At 44.9% G+C, this 15945-nt stretch overlaps 1 protein-coding gene across 1 annotated transcript; it reads left to right on the forward strand.

The window, feature by feature from the left end:
- Nucleotides 1-142: 142 nt before the first annotated feature.
- Nucleotides 143-15943, forward strand: LOC119404984 (transmembrane emp24 domain-containing protein 5-like). The gene is given in 5 exon segments (XM_037671730.2): nt 143-425; nt 4960-5081; nt 7292-7487; nt 9264-9341; nt 9343-15943. Coding segments are annotated over 5 exon segments (771 nt in total). The 5' UTR covers nt 143-209; the 3' UTR covers nt 9502-15943.
- Nucleotides 15944-15945: the final 2 nt, after the last annotated feature.

The raw sequence follows: 15945 nt of genomic DNA on the forward strand, positions 1-15945 counted from the left end.
TAAAACTCAGTTCCAGGACTTAATCCGGTCTAACAGTATTGAAGATACGGCGTAAGACACGCACTGCATACAAACAAGACTGTTCCGCCAAGCCGAGCGAACAGCTCTGTGTCGTCTAGCAACAGCCATCTTACTTATTTTTTTATTGTTATGATTTAACGAAACGAAGCAGCCGCATCGGAAATTTCAAGGTGGGCAGAGCCACGGCAATGGTGTGTGTCGGTGTCGTGCGATTGTACCGCAAATCCGCGGTCTTGGACCTTCTATTCGGTGCGATTGTGTTCGCGACGCTACTGGACATTTCGAGGACTAAGGATGTCTTTGAAGACGCTGAGACAGAGCTCACGGTCACCCTGCGAGCGGGTGGTATCGAGTGTTTTCACCAGCCGGCAAGAGTCGGTCAAGTACTCGAAGTAGAATACCAAGTGAGTGCTTGCTTTTTGCAGTACGGTTGTACAGCGTGATTTCCCAGCTTCCTCTGGTACTCACTTACGGTGCAGCGTGCGTAGTAGCCGCAAAACGCCACAATACTTTCGTGCAACTATCGTGTGTCGGTGCGCTACCGATTTTGCTGTCCTCCCACGGCGGGGTTTCGGGAGAGATCGCCCCAACTGAAAGTTCATTAGCTTATTCTTAGTAGTCAGCGACTACAATCCCTGCGCTAGTGAGAGCTAATATCAAATTTGGCCCGTCTAGCTCGCTTTCGGTTAGGCGTTACAGCCGGAAACTAGTTCATATCAAGTTGATCGCTGCATTACCCGCATAAGCTAAATGCGCGCTGCTCGTATCGTTCCCCGTTTCGGTTCCTTAAAGGCGTTCGAACAGTCTTCTACTAACACCAACTCCTCTGAAACAAGAACATAAGTACTAAACACACATTGATGCGCTTTTAGACGAGCTCTGTTGGAGAGGATGCGTGCATGAATGGGGGGTCATAGTGTACAATCATCTTCCACTTTACTACGGACACTGACGCACACATTTGTTTGTGCAGTGTTTAGGGCTTAAGTTTGCCTTGCTGCTGGCGCTGAATAATAAAACAAGTAAATCGCGCAGGTATGCATGGCTGCATTGGTGAAATGCGAACTAGCATTGTTTCCGCATCGCAGCAGTACGTTGTCTTATTGCGTATTGAGTAATCTTAAACGGGAAACGTCGTAGTTTGCGCCTACGGAAAAACACTATTCTTCCTGGTCGTCTGTATGGCGTCTTTGAACGCGACTACTCCGTATTTGACCGCACGGGCTCCATACATCGATTCGGATTCGACGTTCGCGTACGTGGTTGTCGTTCTGTGTAAAGTAGCTCCAAGAAGCCCCTTTCGAAACTGCGCGATTTTGGGAAGCACAGTCGAAGAGTTCCGAGATGTAGAGAAAACACAGTTTATTCGTTGTCGTCGATGTGGCCCGATGCAGCAGAAAGCCACACTCGGGTGTTTGCGATGGTATTCCTCGATCACATTTTTTCTTTCCTTCTCGGGAGACGGAGAGATCGTTTTGTTGGCCGCCTGTGATTCGTCCGTCATCAAATCGTCACGGGGGCAACGGGGGCTCATGCGTTTGCGACGTGTATCGCCGGCGTTAGTCGTTCACGAAGGACCTCCCGCGGAAGCTATTAGCATTGTTGTTTTCTTATTACCCCATGTCGTCATGACGTAAAAAAATCCAGCTCGCGAAAAGCTTTGTCTACGGTGATCGTTCAAGCGTCTGCAAAAATCACAGTTTCGAACTGTGCTGATGCCGTCTATTTCTGAAATGTACGTGTCACAGATACGGCGTGAAGCCAGCTGTTTTGATCACTCCACCAGGTGTTTCTAAATGTGGGCAGTAGCTCGCGGCCTCGAATAAAAGAAATCTGCCTTTTGTTACAAGCTTGCTGTCTTTGGCTTTAGTGTCTTGAAAAGGGAAGAAACAGTACACAAAAGGCACGAGGAAGAGAGTGGACTGCGAAAAGTCACCTTTGGAATTGTGGTGATTTGGGCCTGTTGGTTTTACATGAGAAACGATATGTAGCACAGGAAACACAGACACGAAAGAAGACAGGACGCGACATACGAGCGCTCGTATATCGTCTCCTGTCCTATTTTGTGTTTTGTGTTTCCTGCGTTACAAATCGTTTCTGAAAGTCATCTGCCTGCTGACTTTGACAGTGGTTGTGTTTATTATTCGAAAAAGTGACATGAAAAGCGCTTGCAAGACTACCAGTTTTTTACCCATCTTGGCAGCAAAGTCACTTCATTGTGTTCTAGAAGACCTGGGTCATCAGAGTTGACATTTCGAACCACCTGGTATCGCTGCCATGTTCATACGCGTAGTTCAGATCATCAGTTTCGCAACTGTCAGGAGGCTTGCTGCTCGTGAAACGGATCTGCGCAGGATTTTTGACGTCTCGCTTTCGTAGTCAGACAATGTCCTCGCTTTTTCCTAGTCTTGCATCAAGGCAACACTTTGTGTTTCATAGTGGGGGCCGCCTGAATATGCCGCAAGACCCAAACGGGCGCTAAAGACCTCAATATATTGGAGCATGTGTTGTGTGCCAATAGATGTCCTATTCACTGAGATAATTACAAAATAAATATCTCTTGAAGGTAGTCGACCACAAAAAGAGAGGGAAACATGTCTATGTGTTTTGAAACATATGAGAAACACTAAAGTACGTCTTTTTCTTTTCAATTTAAGTTGGAAAAAAAAACATGGTGCAGCATTTTGGCGCTGAGTGCAAAGCTGCGGATTTCAGTCTTAGCCATGGCAGCTAATTGTAGCGGAAGCACAAATGACAAACTGTATTTAATGATCTCCCGCTGAGCAGTTTTAACCCCTTCAGGGTTTTCGCCGTACATGTACGGCAGAAGCTTCCTGGTACCAAAGGGTTTTCGTCGTACATGTACGGCATAGCGTTTATTTTTAAAACGCGCGCCTTTTTCGATCATTTCTCTTGTTTGGCCTGTGCTTCCATACTTCGGGAATACGTGGAATTTTTTTCAAGCGCCGATGTCTCTCCGTTGTATTTTTTTTTCGCTTCCCAAAACGGCGCGCCGCCTATCGCTTGCCCATCCGAGCGCGTTCGCGGTTCAGCTAGTTTAAAGTGCGCGCCTTTTTCGATGATTTCTCTTGCTTGCCATGTGCTGCCACGCTTCGGGAATACGTGGAATTTTTTTCATGCGCCTATGTCTCTCCGTTGTTGCTTTTTTTATGCTTCGCAAAATGGCGCGCCGCGCGCCGGCTATCGCTTGCGCAACCGAGAGCGCCCGCGGCGCGGTCTGGTTTCAAACGCGCGCCTTCTCCCATTTCTCTTGCTTGGAATGTGCTGCCACGCTTCGGGAATACGTGTAACTTTTTTAATGCGCCGATGTCTCTCCGTCTTTTTTTTTTTTCTTTCCAAAGAGGCACGGCGGCTTGTAGTCTCGCATCAGAACGCGCGCACGCGGTCCGGCTTGTTTCGGTTTCGTCCTTCGGGTGGTTTTCGCTTCTTGCGCCCGCAAAGCTGATGGCTGTTTGGTTTCTAATCTCTCAAAGGGTGACCGCTTGTTACTCTCTCATTTATTGCACCCCGGCGCGCGATTACATCTGTTTCCGTGCGGCGCTAAATTACACAAACGACGCCGCCGTGATTGCGTTTCCTGTTTTGGGTTCTCGGAAAAACTAACTACGTCTTGTTGGCGATAAGACGAAGTATTACTGTAGCTTTTTCACTCATTTTGCTTTCCGGACGGGCGCAAAACCATAGTTTTCTTCCGTGCGCTCACTGACGCAGTTTGCTCACGCTATGGAAGCGCGCGTCGGTTGCGCTGCTGCCGGTGAGTCGAGCAGCGATTCTTCCGATGCGGACTATTCCCCGATTGCCGATCAGAATATGATTCATTGGATTTCAGTTCGTCAGACGAGGATTTTTTGACGAGTTCAGACTCCGATGACGATCAAGGAGCGACATCTGAAACGCGTGCGCGGGGAGCCATGCTTCAAAGACTATCACACGCTGAAAAGATTTTAGTGTTAGAACACGAGCGTTTTCAACCGGAAACGTACTCTGGTGCGCTTATTTTTGTATGTTTGTGAGCTATGTTTAATACAATGCATAATTTTTATTCATAAAAAACTGTGAAGCTTTTTTTTTTAAGATTCTGCTTGATTTTACTACGAATAAACCATATGTATGTATCAACAAAACAAGATTTTTTTGTCACTTTACGGTCACGAAAAAAAATTTTAGACAATTTTTTTCTTAAATAGAATCGTCTGAACAATTTATATCAGCAATAAAAAAATTACACATTTTTGGACTGGATTTCGCGAAAAAATTCGACCCTCAAAGGGTTAATCTGCTGGCCTCCTGTGCTGCTTACAGTGTCCATCAAGTGTAGTGTTGAATGCCATAGCTCATTCACTTAGTCGTAATACAGAATCGTGTGTATAACCTGCATGACGACACAGTGCTGAAATCTCATGCTGTTTTCAGTCTCAAAGATTGCTGTGTGCCACCTTAATCTATTTGGAGGGCTGCGGCACTGGGTTCTTTTAAATTAATGTAGAATAGCTGTTTTTTTTTCTTTCATATTCAAACAGAACAAAAAATTATTTTTCTTCTCCCTGGTTGGCTGCTCTTAAAATTTGTCACCCGAACAATTTACATAAAGTCAGCACTCCTGCAACTCCGCAATTGTGGCATTGTGCTGTTCTGACATTTTGTCATTTTCAATGACGGTGCTTGGTCCTGACAACTTAGTTGATTCATGGCAGCCAGCGCAAACAAGACACGAAACACAAGAAAGTACACGACACAGATGCTGAAGTAGCGTAGCAAATTGGGATAGTTGGAACATACAACACAGCGATTCCATCGCATTTGTTGATTCCCTCTCGTTTATATGGTGCTTATGGAAGCGCTTCTCAGTAGCACAGACTTATCAGGCATGTTAAAAAGTGCGGTTTGTCATGTTGGTCGTACTGCATTATGTCACAGGTCCTCGATGCCAACTTTGGCAACATGGAGATGCAGCAGAACATGGACATAAACTTCATCCTCAAGTCGCCGACGGGTGAGGAGATCATCAAGGAGCAGTCTCGAACGGAGGCCATTCACAGGTGACATAGCTCCTGCTGTAGAACTCTGATTAGTAAGACTTCCCATGCTAAGCTAAACATACACGCATCCATGGGGGTACATCCGGACTCCCCCCATCTTGAAGCTGTAGGCGCAGTGCCCGCGTATATGTATGGGACAGACTTAAAGGGCCCCTCACCAGGTGACATAACGAATTTTATTTAGACACTGGAAGTTGTTGCACGCCCAATAAAGAGCATTGTGCTGCAAGAATTTTTCTAATCGGTCCGTTAGAAGCTGAGAAAAGCAATGTTTTGAGGCGGTGCGAAACCATGATGCAAGGAGGCGAGCTTGAAACCCTTGCCGCTCGCCCCGTGTAGCCTTCGCAAGCCAAATCCCTTCCCTGCCCTCTTCGTCACGTGAGCGGGAGGATCACATGACGCAATAGCGTGAAGACATCATGCGCGCACAATGTCACAAGAGCATGACGTGCCTGAACTGGCCCGAGCCCCCGAGACGCGAGCGGTGTTGTAGCAGCGTTCTTTGCACTTCATCTCTGCAAGTTATGCCAAAATGCACCTCGCCGGTCACTTGGCTTTCAACCTATTTCTGAGCACGAAAGCTGCGACATTTGTACGGAGGCGAGATTAGCGGTGTGCCGCATGAACACCTAGTTAAACGCGGGAGGGGAAATGAGCCTAATGAGCGCTGGAACGCGGTAGAAAATTAGTTTCGTTGTAAGGGTTGGCGTCTGCACGATGCGCAAAGCGCGAAAAAGAAAACGCACCCATTCCGTTTGTGTGTTTTATTACTGCTCTCAAGTTTTATTCATCCATTCAAGCAACAAATTACACACTACACGTCGTGTCAAATAATTATTGCAGTGTCACATGCTACTGTTGGTGACGTCAGAGCACAGTAGTCTACATAGAGGACCGACGTCATAGCACTGCCGTCTACGTAGGGCCATTCCATCGTGTACGTCATCCCCTCATTCTCTGGGCACGAGGCCGCAAGAAGAAGGGCAAGCAGCATTCAGCTTGAAATATGACCGATTTCCGCAGCGCATAACGTTGCAAATTTTGGCAGACGTGATCATGAACGCCCAGTGTATGCATTGCGCTCGTCAGCTTAAAATTGTCAAACCTAGTGAGGGGCCCTTTAAAGGACATCTAAACCACTCCGAGTGCAAAGACGATAGAGTGGTTGCTTTCTAGCCTTCGCTACCCTTCCCTACAGGTGCTGTCTGTAGGGAAGGGTAGTGCGCTGTCTCCTCCTTGCCACTTATTTCCTCATAAAACATGTGGACTATGTCAGCACTAACCGTTGAACCTATCAGGATTTCACGTTTTTTGGCTACGCACTGTTATCTCCACTTGTGCAGTCGAAAAGTGCACAAAATGAAGTGGAAACAGTTGATTGCGCACGATAGCCATGCGAAACAAGGAAGAATGGGCTTGTGACTGCCTGGCAAAGTAGGGTAGAAGACAATTTACAGCTGATATATCTGGTATACGGACCAATTGAGAGCTTATTTCCCCATGACGTCACATGAACAGACTGCTGGCATCACAAATTGCACTGAAAAGGCGGGAAATGCCAGCAGTAAATAACATGCTCATTCTTTGCATTTTCAGAGGTTTAGGGGCTGTTACTGTGTCATCAGATCTCTCACTAGGGTGCACACAAATTTATTATCATTAATAAGTGGGTGTGAAATTATCGTTAATCATCATTTCAAATGCATACGCCCTTCTTGAGAAAAAAATCTGGATGGAGTCTTCTACTGTTCCCAGCAAAGTGCTATCTCTGAAATATGTGAAAGTGCATGAGCCAGCAGTACACTCAAACATAGGTTTTCTTGTAAGACTTTCTAAAGGAATTTCTGGTTCTACCATCTGTGGGAGCTGCAATTATGGTGCTTACATGCAAAATGTTGCATTATGACTTCAACATTGTGCAACAACTTTGCAAATTCTCATTGCCTCCCCTTAGGATTTCTACCATAGGATTGGTATAAAAGTAAGGCTGGAAAAGAGATATAAAGCACAGCAAATAAAGTCACAAGGACGTGGCAAGCTCCGACGACAAAGGTCAGACAGATTAATGTGCTAAGCACCATTCCTATGCTAGATGAATGAACGCAGTTCCACGGTTTCCCCAAGTAGCATTATGTGACCCTCTACGCAGCCACAAGATCTACTGACACCTGATTTGCACAGTAATGACAAGTTCCACTCTTTACCGGCAGGCACGAGGTGAAGGAACCTGGCGACCACACGATGTGCTTCGACAACAGTATGTCGACTGTGTCGAGCAAGACGGTCTACTTTGAGGTGTACGTAGACAAGACGGGAGGAGGAAGTCAGGAGGAGGATGAATGGGACGCCGGCGAGATTCCCTACTCGCCTGAGCTCGTCTACAACGACACCTACAAGGACATCAAGGTAAGAAAAGGGAGGCGGATGCCGCACGTTTCCCAGCCACAGTTGTATTGAATTGCATTTTATTCCGCAACAAAGTTGCGAAGATGATCGGGCAAGGAAACTGCCGATTTCGTCTTGAAGGGAACCAGGCCACTTTACACAGAGTGCGTTGTCAAAGCAGACGGATGTGAAGGCACAAGCACGCTTCTCCACTGAATGTTGATTGCAGCAGAAAAGGATGCACACATACAGGCTGCTTGAGTGGCTATTCCACCAAGTGCAGTAGGAGCAGTAATGAAATGACGAAGATGATCCAGAAGAGTCAAAGTAGGGGCTAGTTGGTTGTGCGTAGTTGACGCTTGCAGCGTGCTGCTTAAACACAGATACCTGTGTGTGCTTTTCATGCGTCCTTGTTTGTGTTTGAGCAGCACGCTGTAAGCGTCTAAGATCGCCTGTTTGATAGCAATACTTGCAAATTCTCACCAAGCAGTGCGAGAGAAATGTTGTCACACCACGCATTACTGAAGGACGTGGCAGTTGGGCTCTTTGACAGTTCTGTTTAATCTTCCCATGAGTTAGACTATCAATCTGTATAAATGAGCAATGTCACCCTTTCTTCAAGTCTTAAAGCGGATATGGCTTCCTTGCATAAAGAACTTCCATTCATGCATTGGGTTTGATTGTGTCCGAGTTTTGGTTTAAGAGCTTTACTCAGTTACAACACTGGAAAAAGATGTCAGCTCCGCCTACAGCCATTGCTGTCCCTCCCAATGCTCCGTCTAGTAGTGCTTACTCATTTTCTAGATGTCAAGCACTCCGAGAGTTTCAGATAGTTGACTGTGCCATACAGACACTCCTTTGTGTCGCTGGTTTTAGGTTGGAAATATGAAAAATCCTGGTAAATTTTGTCAGGGATTCCGACATCGCTATTCAGCCGACCATAATGTTTTAGGTAGTTACGACGAACCTTTAACTCCTAATATGTGTAATATTTACATTGGCCGAGAAAAAGCACTTACAGTTCAAGCGGCAACCAGCTAGCACGACTGTCTTTCACGGGTGAAGGACAGGGGCATGGTTTTGTGGGCGGAGCTTACATCTTTGTAGCGCTAGCTACACTGGCCTAGCCGAGCCAGTTTCGCGCGCCTCCTCAAGAGCCATCCTGCGCATGCGCGAGCGATCACATCACTGATCACATCACTGCGCAGCGATCACATTACTGATCGCGCATGCGCGATCAGTGATGTCACGTAGCTGGTGCACCGGAGCCGGCACCTCTCGCGCACTCCGCGGCGGCGGCGCCGCCGCCGGTTTGCGCATTCCAGAGACAGTGACGTCATAGCCGTGGCAGAAGCACTGATGCCAGCATGCGCGCAGCTATTTGCCTTCGCTGTGCAGTCGCCGTCTGACACTGCGCTGGAGCCGCTTGATAGCGCCTCTGACTGGTGTTTGCCAATGTTGTATAGCCATGGAGAAGGAGAGCGCAAATGCTGCTCAACGGTGCAGAAGAGCAGAGAAGCTCAACTCATCAGATCCCGAAGTAGTTGCCTGGCAATTAGTGGTTGAGCGTAGGAAGAGTGAAAAGAAGAAGGCTAAACGTGCAGCAGAGACACGAAAAGCTGCGAATAATCAGCGGAACCTTTGCTAACGCTACGTATATCCTGGCATAGCCGAGCTAAGCCACTGCAACATTTTTTTTCATAGGTTGTTACGGAGTGTAGTCTGTTTTTGCGAACAATTACTTTTGACAGTTTCTGCATGATGCTTTTTGTTTGTTTTTGTTCCACATGTGCACAGGCAACCATCAAGAAGGTGCATGAGAACTTGAACCAGGTGACGCACTACCAGGACGCCAAGCGCGCACACGAGGCGCGCTGACCGCAACGTGCAGGAGCACAACTTCATGCGCGTCAACCAGTTCTCCATGCTCTTCATCGTTGTCATGCTGGTCGTGGGCGCCGTCCAGGTCATCATGGTTCGGAGCCTCTTCGAGGAGCGCAGCCGTCTGCGCAAGATCTTCCAGTACCTCTCCTGACAATGGGGCCGCCTACAGTTGTCCTCATTCTCATCCTCGTTGTCCTCCTTTGTTTCTTTCTCAACCTTGCCTCTTCCCACCCGAGAAACTGAGTCTACGACCCCCGGTATGGTCTTCTTTAATCGGGAGTGCCGATGCGACGTGTTGTCGAGTTGTCTTTTGAGTTCGAGCGCTCGGACGTGCTCGCTCGCTTGCCGCCAAAAAAGGAGAGCCCACTGCCCTCACTCACGTTTGTTTTGCTCACGCTGGTGTGTGCTTTCGGGTCGTTGCATTCGCCGTTGCGTCTATTATGTCGTCTTTTCTCTTGGCACACGGAACGGAAAAAAAGGGCAGCAACCTCTTGTTTTACGCCGGCTTTTCAAGCCAGTTTTTGGCTACCTCTTCAACGAAAAAAAAAACTTACCTAGCTACGTGCCATTTCTTTCTTTCTCTCTTTTTTTTCTCAACTGTGAAAAAGGTGTTTCGCAGGACGTCTGGTCAAGAGAGGCATTCTTTTTTTTGCTTTGTTGATATTTTGATACCACTTAATTGTTGCGAGTCGGTACGTGCAGCAAGGCCTTTCCGTTTATGATGTTAATACTTCATTTTTGTACTTTTTGTCTTACCCTTGTTATTCTTTTTTTTTTAGACTCATACCAAAAAGAAATGTTTTTGAAGCCTGTACAATAGCTGTCGCATACTGTTGCCCCAAGTTTTATGTTGCACTGGTAGCATCTTTTTGTTGTTTTTTTCTCTGCCTTTTCCATGCCATTTTTCTGGAAAGAGCGACTTCACTGCATCTGCCTTGTACTGCAGTCTTATGCTCTCGAGTATACCCAGTTACGCAGTTCATATACGAAGAACAGATTCTTGGGCGAGCTGATAATTCGTTATAAATAAAGTGCTGAAGAATGAGGAACAAGAGCCAAGGTGTCGGTATGAGCTCTCATGTTGTCAAATTCTTGTCCATTGTTCCTAATTCTTTAGCGCTTTATTTTATTATATGCACACATGCATATATACACCCATACATGGGTTAGTACGTACTATAAGCAAAGGTGCTAGTCCTGAGGTGATCAGCATCATTGCCGGTGCAGGAGTGTGGCTTTAGAGATTTACTGATATGCAGGAGCCATGCTGTGTGCACTTTCATCTGTCAGAAGTGTTGGGAATATAGGAATTGTGAAACTACAATATTTTTAATCACATGCAACGTATGTAGCTGGCACCTCCAACTATGCTGTAGTTGGACATTTTGACTCTGGTAGCTTTTAGTTCTGCCCATCTGAGATTACGTTTAAAAAAAAGTTGGCCCTCCCACATTCCATACGCTGTATAAATCGATTGAGTGCAGTAACCAAAGGCCGAATGCACATTATGACAGCATCACCCTGGGTGAAATGAGCCTATGTTGCATACATTGAAATGCCAACATCAACTGGCAAATGGCTTTTTACTGAAGCGAGTGCTGATGAGTGGTTTAAGCTTAAGCGTGAATTGGACAGGCAGGGTTATGTTGGTCTTCTCTGTCTACAAACCTTTGTTTTGTTATATGTTAGCTTTTCCATCATTATTTGGCGATTGCCTTGAGTTGCATTTGAGAGACAGCAGTTTCCTACATTCCTTATTTTTTATGGCCAGCCGGAATAGCAGTGAGCAGGATGCCATATTTTAGCCTCCTCTCCTCTTCTCTGCAATCTCGCCAGTCGGGCGCTGGTCAACGCGGGCATTGTCTTCTCCTGTCCTGCCATCTTCCTTTAAATTAACTTTCCTAACCACGATTAGGCAGGGCCAGAGCACAATGATATCCCAGTAAGCTTGTGTCGCAATCCTACATTGCTTATTAGAAAGTCTCAGCTCCCGATGCGAGCGTATTAACATCAACATATTACTGTCATATCAGTAGCAATTGGCAACACCTTGTGACAAAGTGTTGTACGAGAATGTGCAACAAGTACTCAAGGTGCCCTGCAGTTCCCGGTGAAGTAAGGAGGAACCTAAAGTGCACTCTTACGAAAATTGTTGCGAACACAGCAGCAGATTAACATAGAACACGTCTGTGCATTGTAAAAAGAAAGGGGTTAAGTGCGCCTTGAATGGCAAGCATGTCACGTGACAGTGTTTATAACACTGGCACTTCGGTCTAGCTTTTGCAATAGAGAGAGATTTAGCACAGCTAGGGTTATAGTACTGGTAGCAATTACTTGTGAAACCACAACCATAATGCAAAGAAATCGCATTTGCTTTGTGTAGCTCCTCTCTCTGAAAAGACAAAAAAAAAAATGAAAAGAAATGCCCTTAGAACAGTTGCCACTTGCTGGTACAGTTCAACGGCACGTCACTGTAATACAGTTGGCCTTTACAATCACTCCTGATGTGTGCTTTCGTTCAAATCGATATCACAAGATGGCACCACCAGTGCTGCCATTCAGATCTACTCTTTTGTGTGCTTTGTACATGCCTACACTAATATATCTTTGTTATGTTAAAGTTATACTGTATATTGCTTGATCTAAAACGCTTCACTGTGCCATAGCAGTGTAAATATACTACGTGCATGTCAGTATTTTGAGACAGCAACTTCAGTGGCATTAGTAACTAGTGTGCACTCACTCTAGTTACCACTAGCACTAGTTCATGTATGAACACACACGCAAAAGGAGGCAGCTGGTTTGGCCAATGCTTTCGTGGCTCTGTGTGCAATGTAAATAGGCCTTTTTTGTTCTGCTGGTAGCTTACATTTGCAGTCTAACCCGTATCTACAGTTAAAATCTTTATGGCACATATGCACGTTTGCAGTGTGCTATGAACTCTTCTTGCCATGTCCCTTACCAGAAAACAGTACATTTCGCATAATTGTCCCGGTCACATGACGTCAGTGAAAACGTGCGTCAAGTGAACTGCATTTGTGCAAGGATAGCTTCCGAGGATGCCAAAATTGTGGCAGCCTCGGAGGTCAGCAGCATTTCATCTCTGGGAACTTTAGCTGTTGCATTTGGCAAGTTAAAGCTATGTAATTTTGAGTATTTCTCTTATACATTGTCACATAATGGTGGCAAAAGCTATGAGACACATAGCCTAAGTAAGCCACGGGCTTGAGGTATCGGCATTAATTTTGAAGTGGGCAACCGTGAGTGGATGGAATGTACACATCTTACGCAAGTTTAATCCCACATTTTCTGTGTCCGAAATAAATTAAAGAACCTTAAGTACAGTCAGAGTGTTTTGTGTAATGGCTCAGCATTGTCGCTTTTGTCTAGGCTGCTGTGAAATCGGCCAAGCTCTGCTAATGAACCTTTGTGACCAGACTGCAAAATTTCAATGTACAAATGGTTTTGAGAGGAGCAAGCGTTTCACAAAGAAGCACTCGAGGCAAAGGTGGATGCTCCGTTTACAATCGCAACATAGAAACCGTTCGAGAGCATCCTATTGCCTTTGGTTTCACTGCATGGTACTTTGGAAACCGCTCAACAGAGTCCTCTGATGGTACGCAAGCAATGCAAGCCGGTAGTACTGCTAAATACAGTGCTGTACAAATATCATTCTGTACAACACTATTCATCGAATTCACTCAAAATTAGCCAGTACATGACAATATACAAATGTGCCAATTGGATTTTCTAAATGTGATAATCATTTGAAATGCAATTTTTTTGCACCATGCAAGAACTCTGTTTACGAGAACGGAAATCTGGGCGAGTTTGTAGGAATGCATCATAGAGCAGGTAGCGCAAAAAATACATTGACACAAGCCAGGAACATAAACACGAGACGAGCGCTAACTTTACGACGAGTTAGCGCTCGTCTCGTGTTTATGGCTTGTGTGAACGTAATTTTTGCGCTACCTGCTCTGTGAAGAACTCTGTGCCTTTAATGGCATCGTATAGCCACACAGGGGCATGACCAATGCGTGCCATTCGATTTCCTCACCGGTATGCCCACTTCTAGTGGAATTGCCATGCTTTAAAAATACACGCGGGGAATTAATTAAGGCAGCATCACTGTGTGGCAAAATCAAACCTTAGATAGTGTCAAAGGCAAGGCAGCTGTAGATGGCTCAACTGGCATAAACTCTTTAAATGTATAAACACTTTTGTCTAAAGCCAGGCAACATAAATGGCGGTGTGTTACCCGTCATTGTGAACATTATTTTTCAAGTGTTATCTACGAAAAACACATTTTAAAAGCTGTGTCTTTCCCCAAAGAAAACCTTTTCGCTGCTTTCTTTTTCCTTCAACGTGGGCAAGCAATCTCCTAAACTATCGAACTACACTCTAAAAGGGGTTTGTTTACACTTTGGGATGCACCTTGTTCCCAAACAATAATCATCCCACTTGCTCGCATTTTTCTAGAAAATTCTGTGCTCGTTAGTGTCCTGTAAAAATTGCTACAATGTGCTGATATATCATGCCATTCGTGACAAAGTTCTGGGTGTGCAGCCTAAACGAAAAGAAACGTGCACAGAACTGTTATTGTTTGGGGGTAAGATAACACTAAAAACGTGCGATTGATTCTTTAGACGTACACGAAATACAAACATGGGCAAGACTTGTATGCATTTGCCAATCAAAGTTTCAAAAGGCAAAAAGACAACGTATAGGTAGGGGGGTCACTCCTAGTCATGTATAGAGTTATTACCACGAGCGAGGCATTCTAGCACAATGTGCTTATTGGGTGACATTGTATTTCTGAGCCATGTCTAATATGTCCTTTTGTCTAAACATGTTCGTGAAGAGTTTTTTTTTTTTAACTGTCCCAATCATCCCAAGGCAACCCTCCCAAGCATGGGCATTAATATTCATGTTGAATGTTCGTACCAGCCGCTTGTGGCTATTACGACGAAGTGAGATGCAAAGACCATAACACAAACTAGAAAACACATTTTCCTAACTACATTCAACAGCATGCGCGATACTTCTGTCATTCATCCACAGATGCTTTATTAGAGTGATCTGCTACACCACGATCGCGCATTGAGATTTCATTAAATTAAGCATGAGGTGTTTTTGTTCTAGAATGGTAGTAGTCTCATTGACCGACATGTGAGAGAACATTGAAGTTCTCCTCTACCTATAATTACTCATCGCGAGACATGCAAGCATGTACAGAAAAGCTTTCTGGCTCCACGTCTTTACCCTTAAGTGCATACATGTTCACCATAGATTTTTTCGACATTACGGTCTCTTGAATGTAAGTGCTCATCTTCCCTGTCCAATTGCACGATAGGGCACGTGATTTTCGCATTGGATTCGTGTTACTCATTTTTTTTTAACAGGTTAAACAGTCTTTCACATTTTCTGTGCATTGCGCGAGAACTTGGCGGGGAGTAGAACGTGAACACAGCTGCCTGAGCTGTAAATTTGATTCACTATTTTTTGCTTCTTAGACTTGCCCTAGTGCTACCTTTCCCTTTCGCATGTGCGCATTTCGTCCACATCCGAGAAACAACGCAAAGTTAGTGCATTTTTCGTTCACTTAAAAATTGAACTGCCTCCAGAGTGTCACGTGCATTTGGAATAGTTCTTATTATTTTGTTTTTTTTTTTCCTGTTTAGAAGAAAGCAGAGTCACCGTATACAGGGGACTTTCTTGTGGTCAGTGTTATGAATGCATTTTTTTTTTGCTAGTTTCGTTACTGGTAGAAAAAGCATGCTCTTTTGCAGCAACTGCTAGCCTACGTGACTTTTACTGTATCGAAACGTTTGTCTTGAAAGTGGTTGTACTGTCCTTACTCAAAGATATCCAGAAAGTCGTTTGCAATTTTATATTTCTAGTAGTTTACAAAACTGTAAGCAGTCTTGCCACAATGTACTCCAGGCCAGAATAATGCAACAATCTCTTTCCTACTTGATTCCTTTTCATTGGTGGCTCGAGAGGCACCCTGCCTTTGCTGTAATGAGGATTGTTTTGTGATAAGCAGTGTATGGCAAGAATTAGAATCAAGCAAAAAAGACAGTAGTATTACACTGACCCTATTTTGCATAATGAACAGAATTTTGTCTGCATTAGCCGTAAGTGCTTATACAACAGATGTGCACAAATGTTTGCCAAGCATCTGCAAATTCTTACAGACACTCCATTTGAACATCTTGCAGTAACATGTGAGATTTTTATCTTTACATGATTGGAGGCATTTATTCAATGAATTCAGGTGCATAGGCAATTGACTGTATGCATGCACAGCAAAAAGAAAAAAAGAAGAGCTTCTATTCTCAATGAAAGGCTTCATTCAAACTAATTCAATGGTTTTGATGCTAGAAGAAATTTGAAATAGGTCTTGAATTTCTGGGTATCCAGTAGTGTGGAGACTCTGACATACCAAAGATGCTTGGAAAGGTGTGGCCGGTTGCTAACAGTGTCGTCCACGATATTGTATGTGCAGTGATAGCAGCAGCAGCCATAATTTGTCATTACAAAGTTCTTTCTTTTGTTGACATCGCAATAAACTCTGTGATTCACACTAAGG

This window comes from Rhipicephalus sanguineus, chromosome 9, assembly GCF_013339695.2.
Source record: "Rhipicephalus sanguineus isolate Rsan-2018 chromosome 9, BIME_Rsan_1.4, whole genome shotgun sequence".
NCBI lineage: Eukaryota > Metazoa > Arthropoda > Arachnida > Ixodida > Ixodidae > Rhipicephalus > Rhipicephalus sanguineus.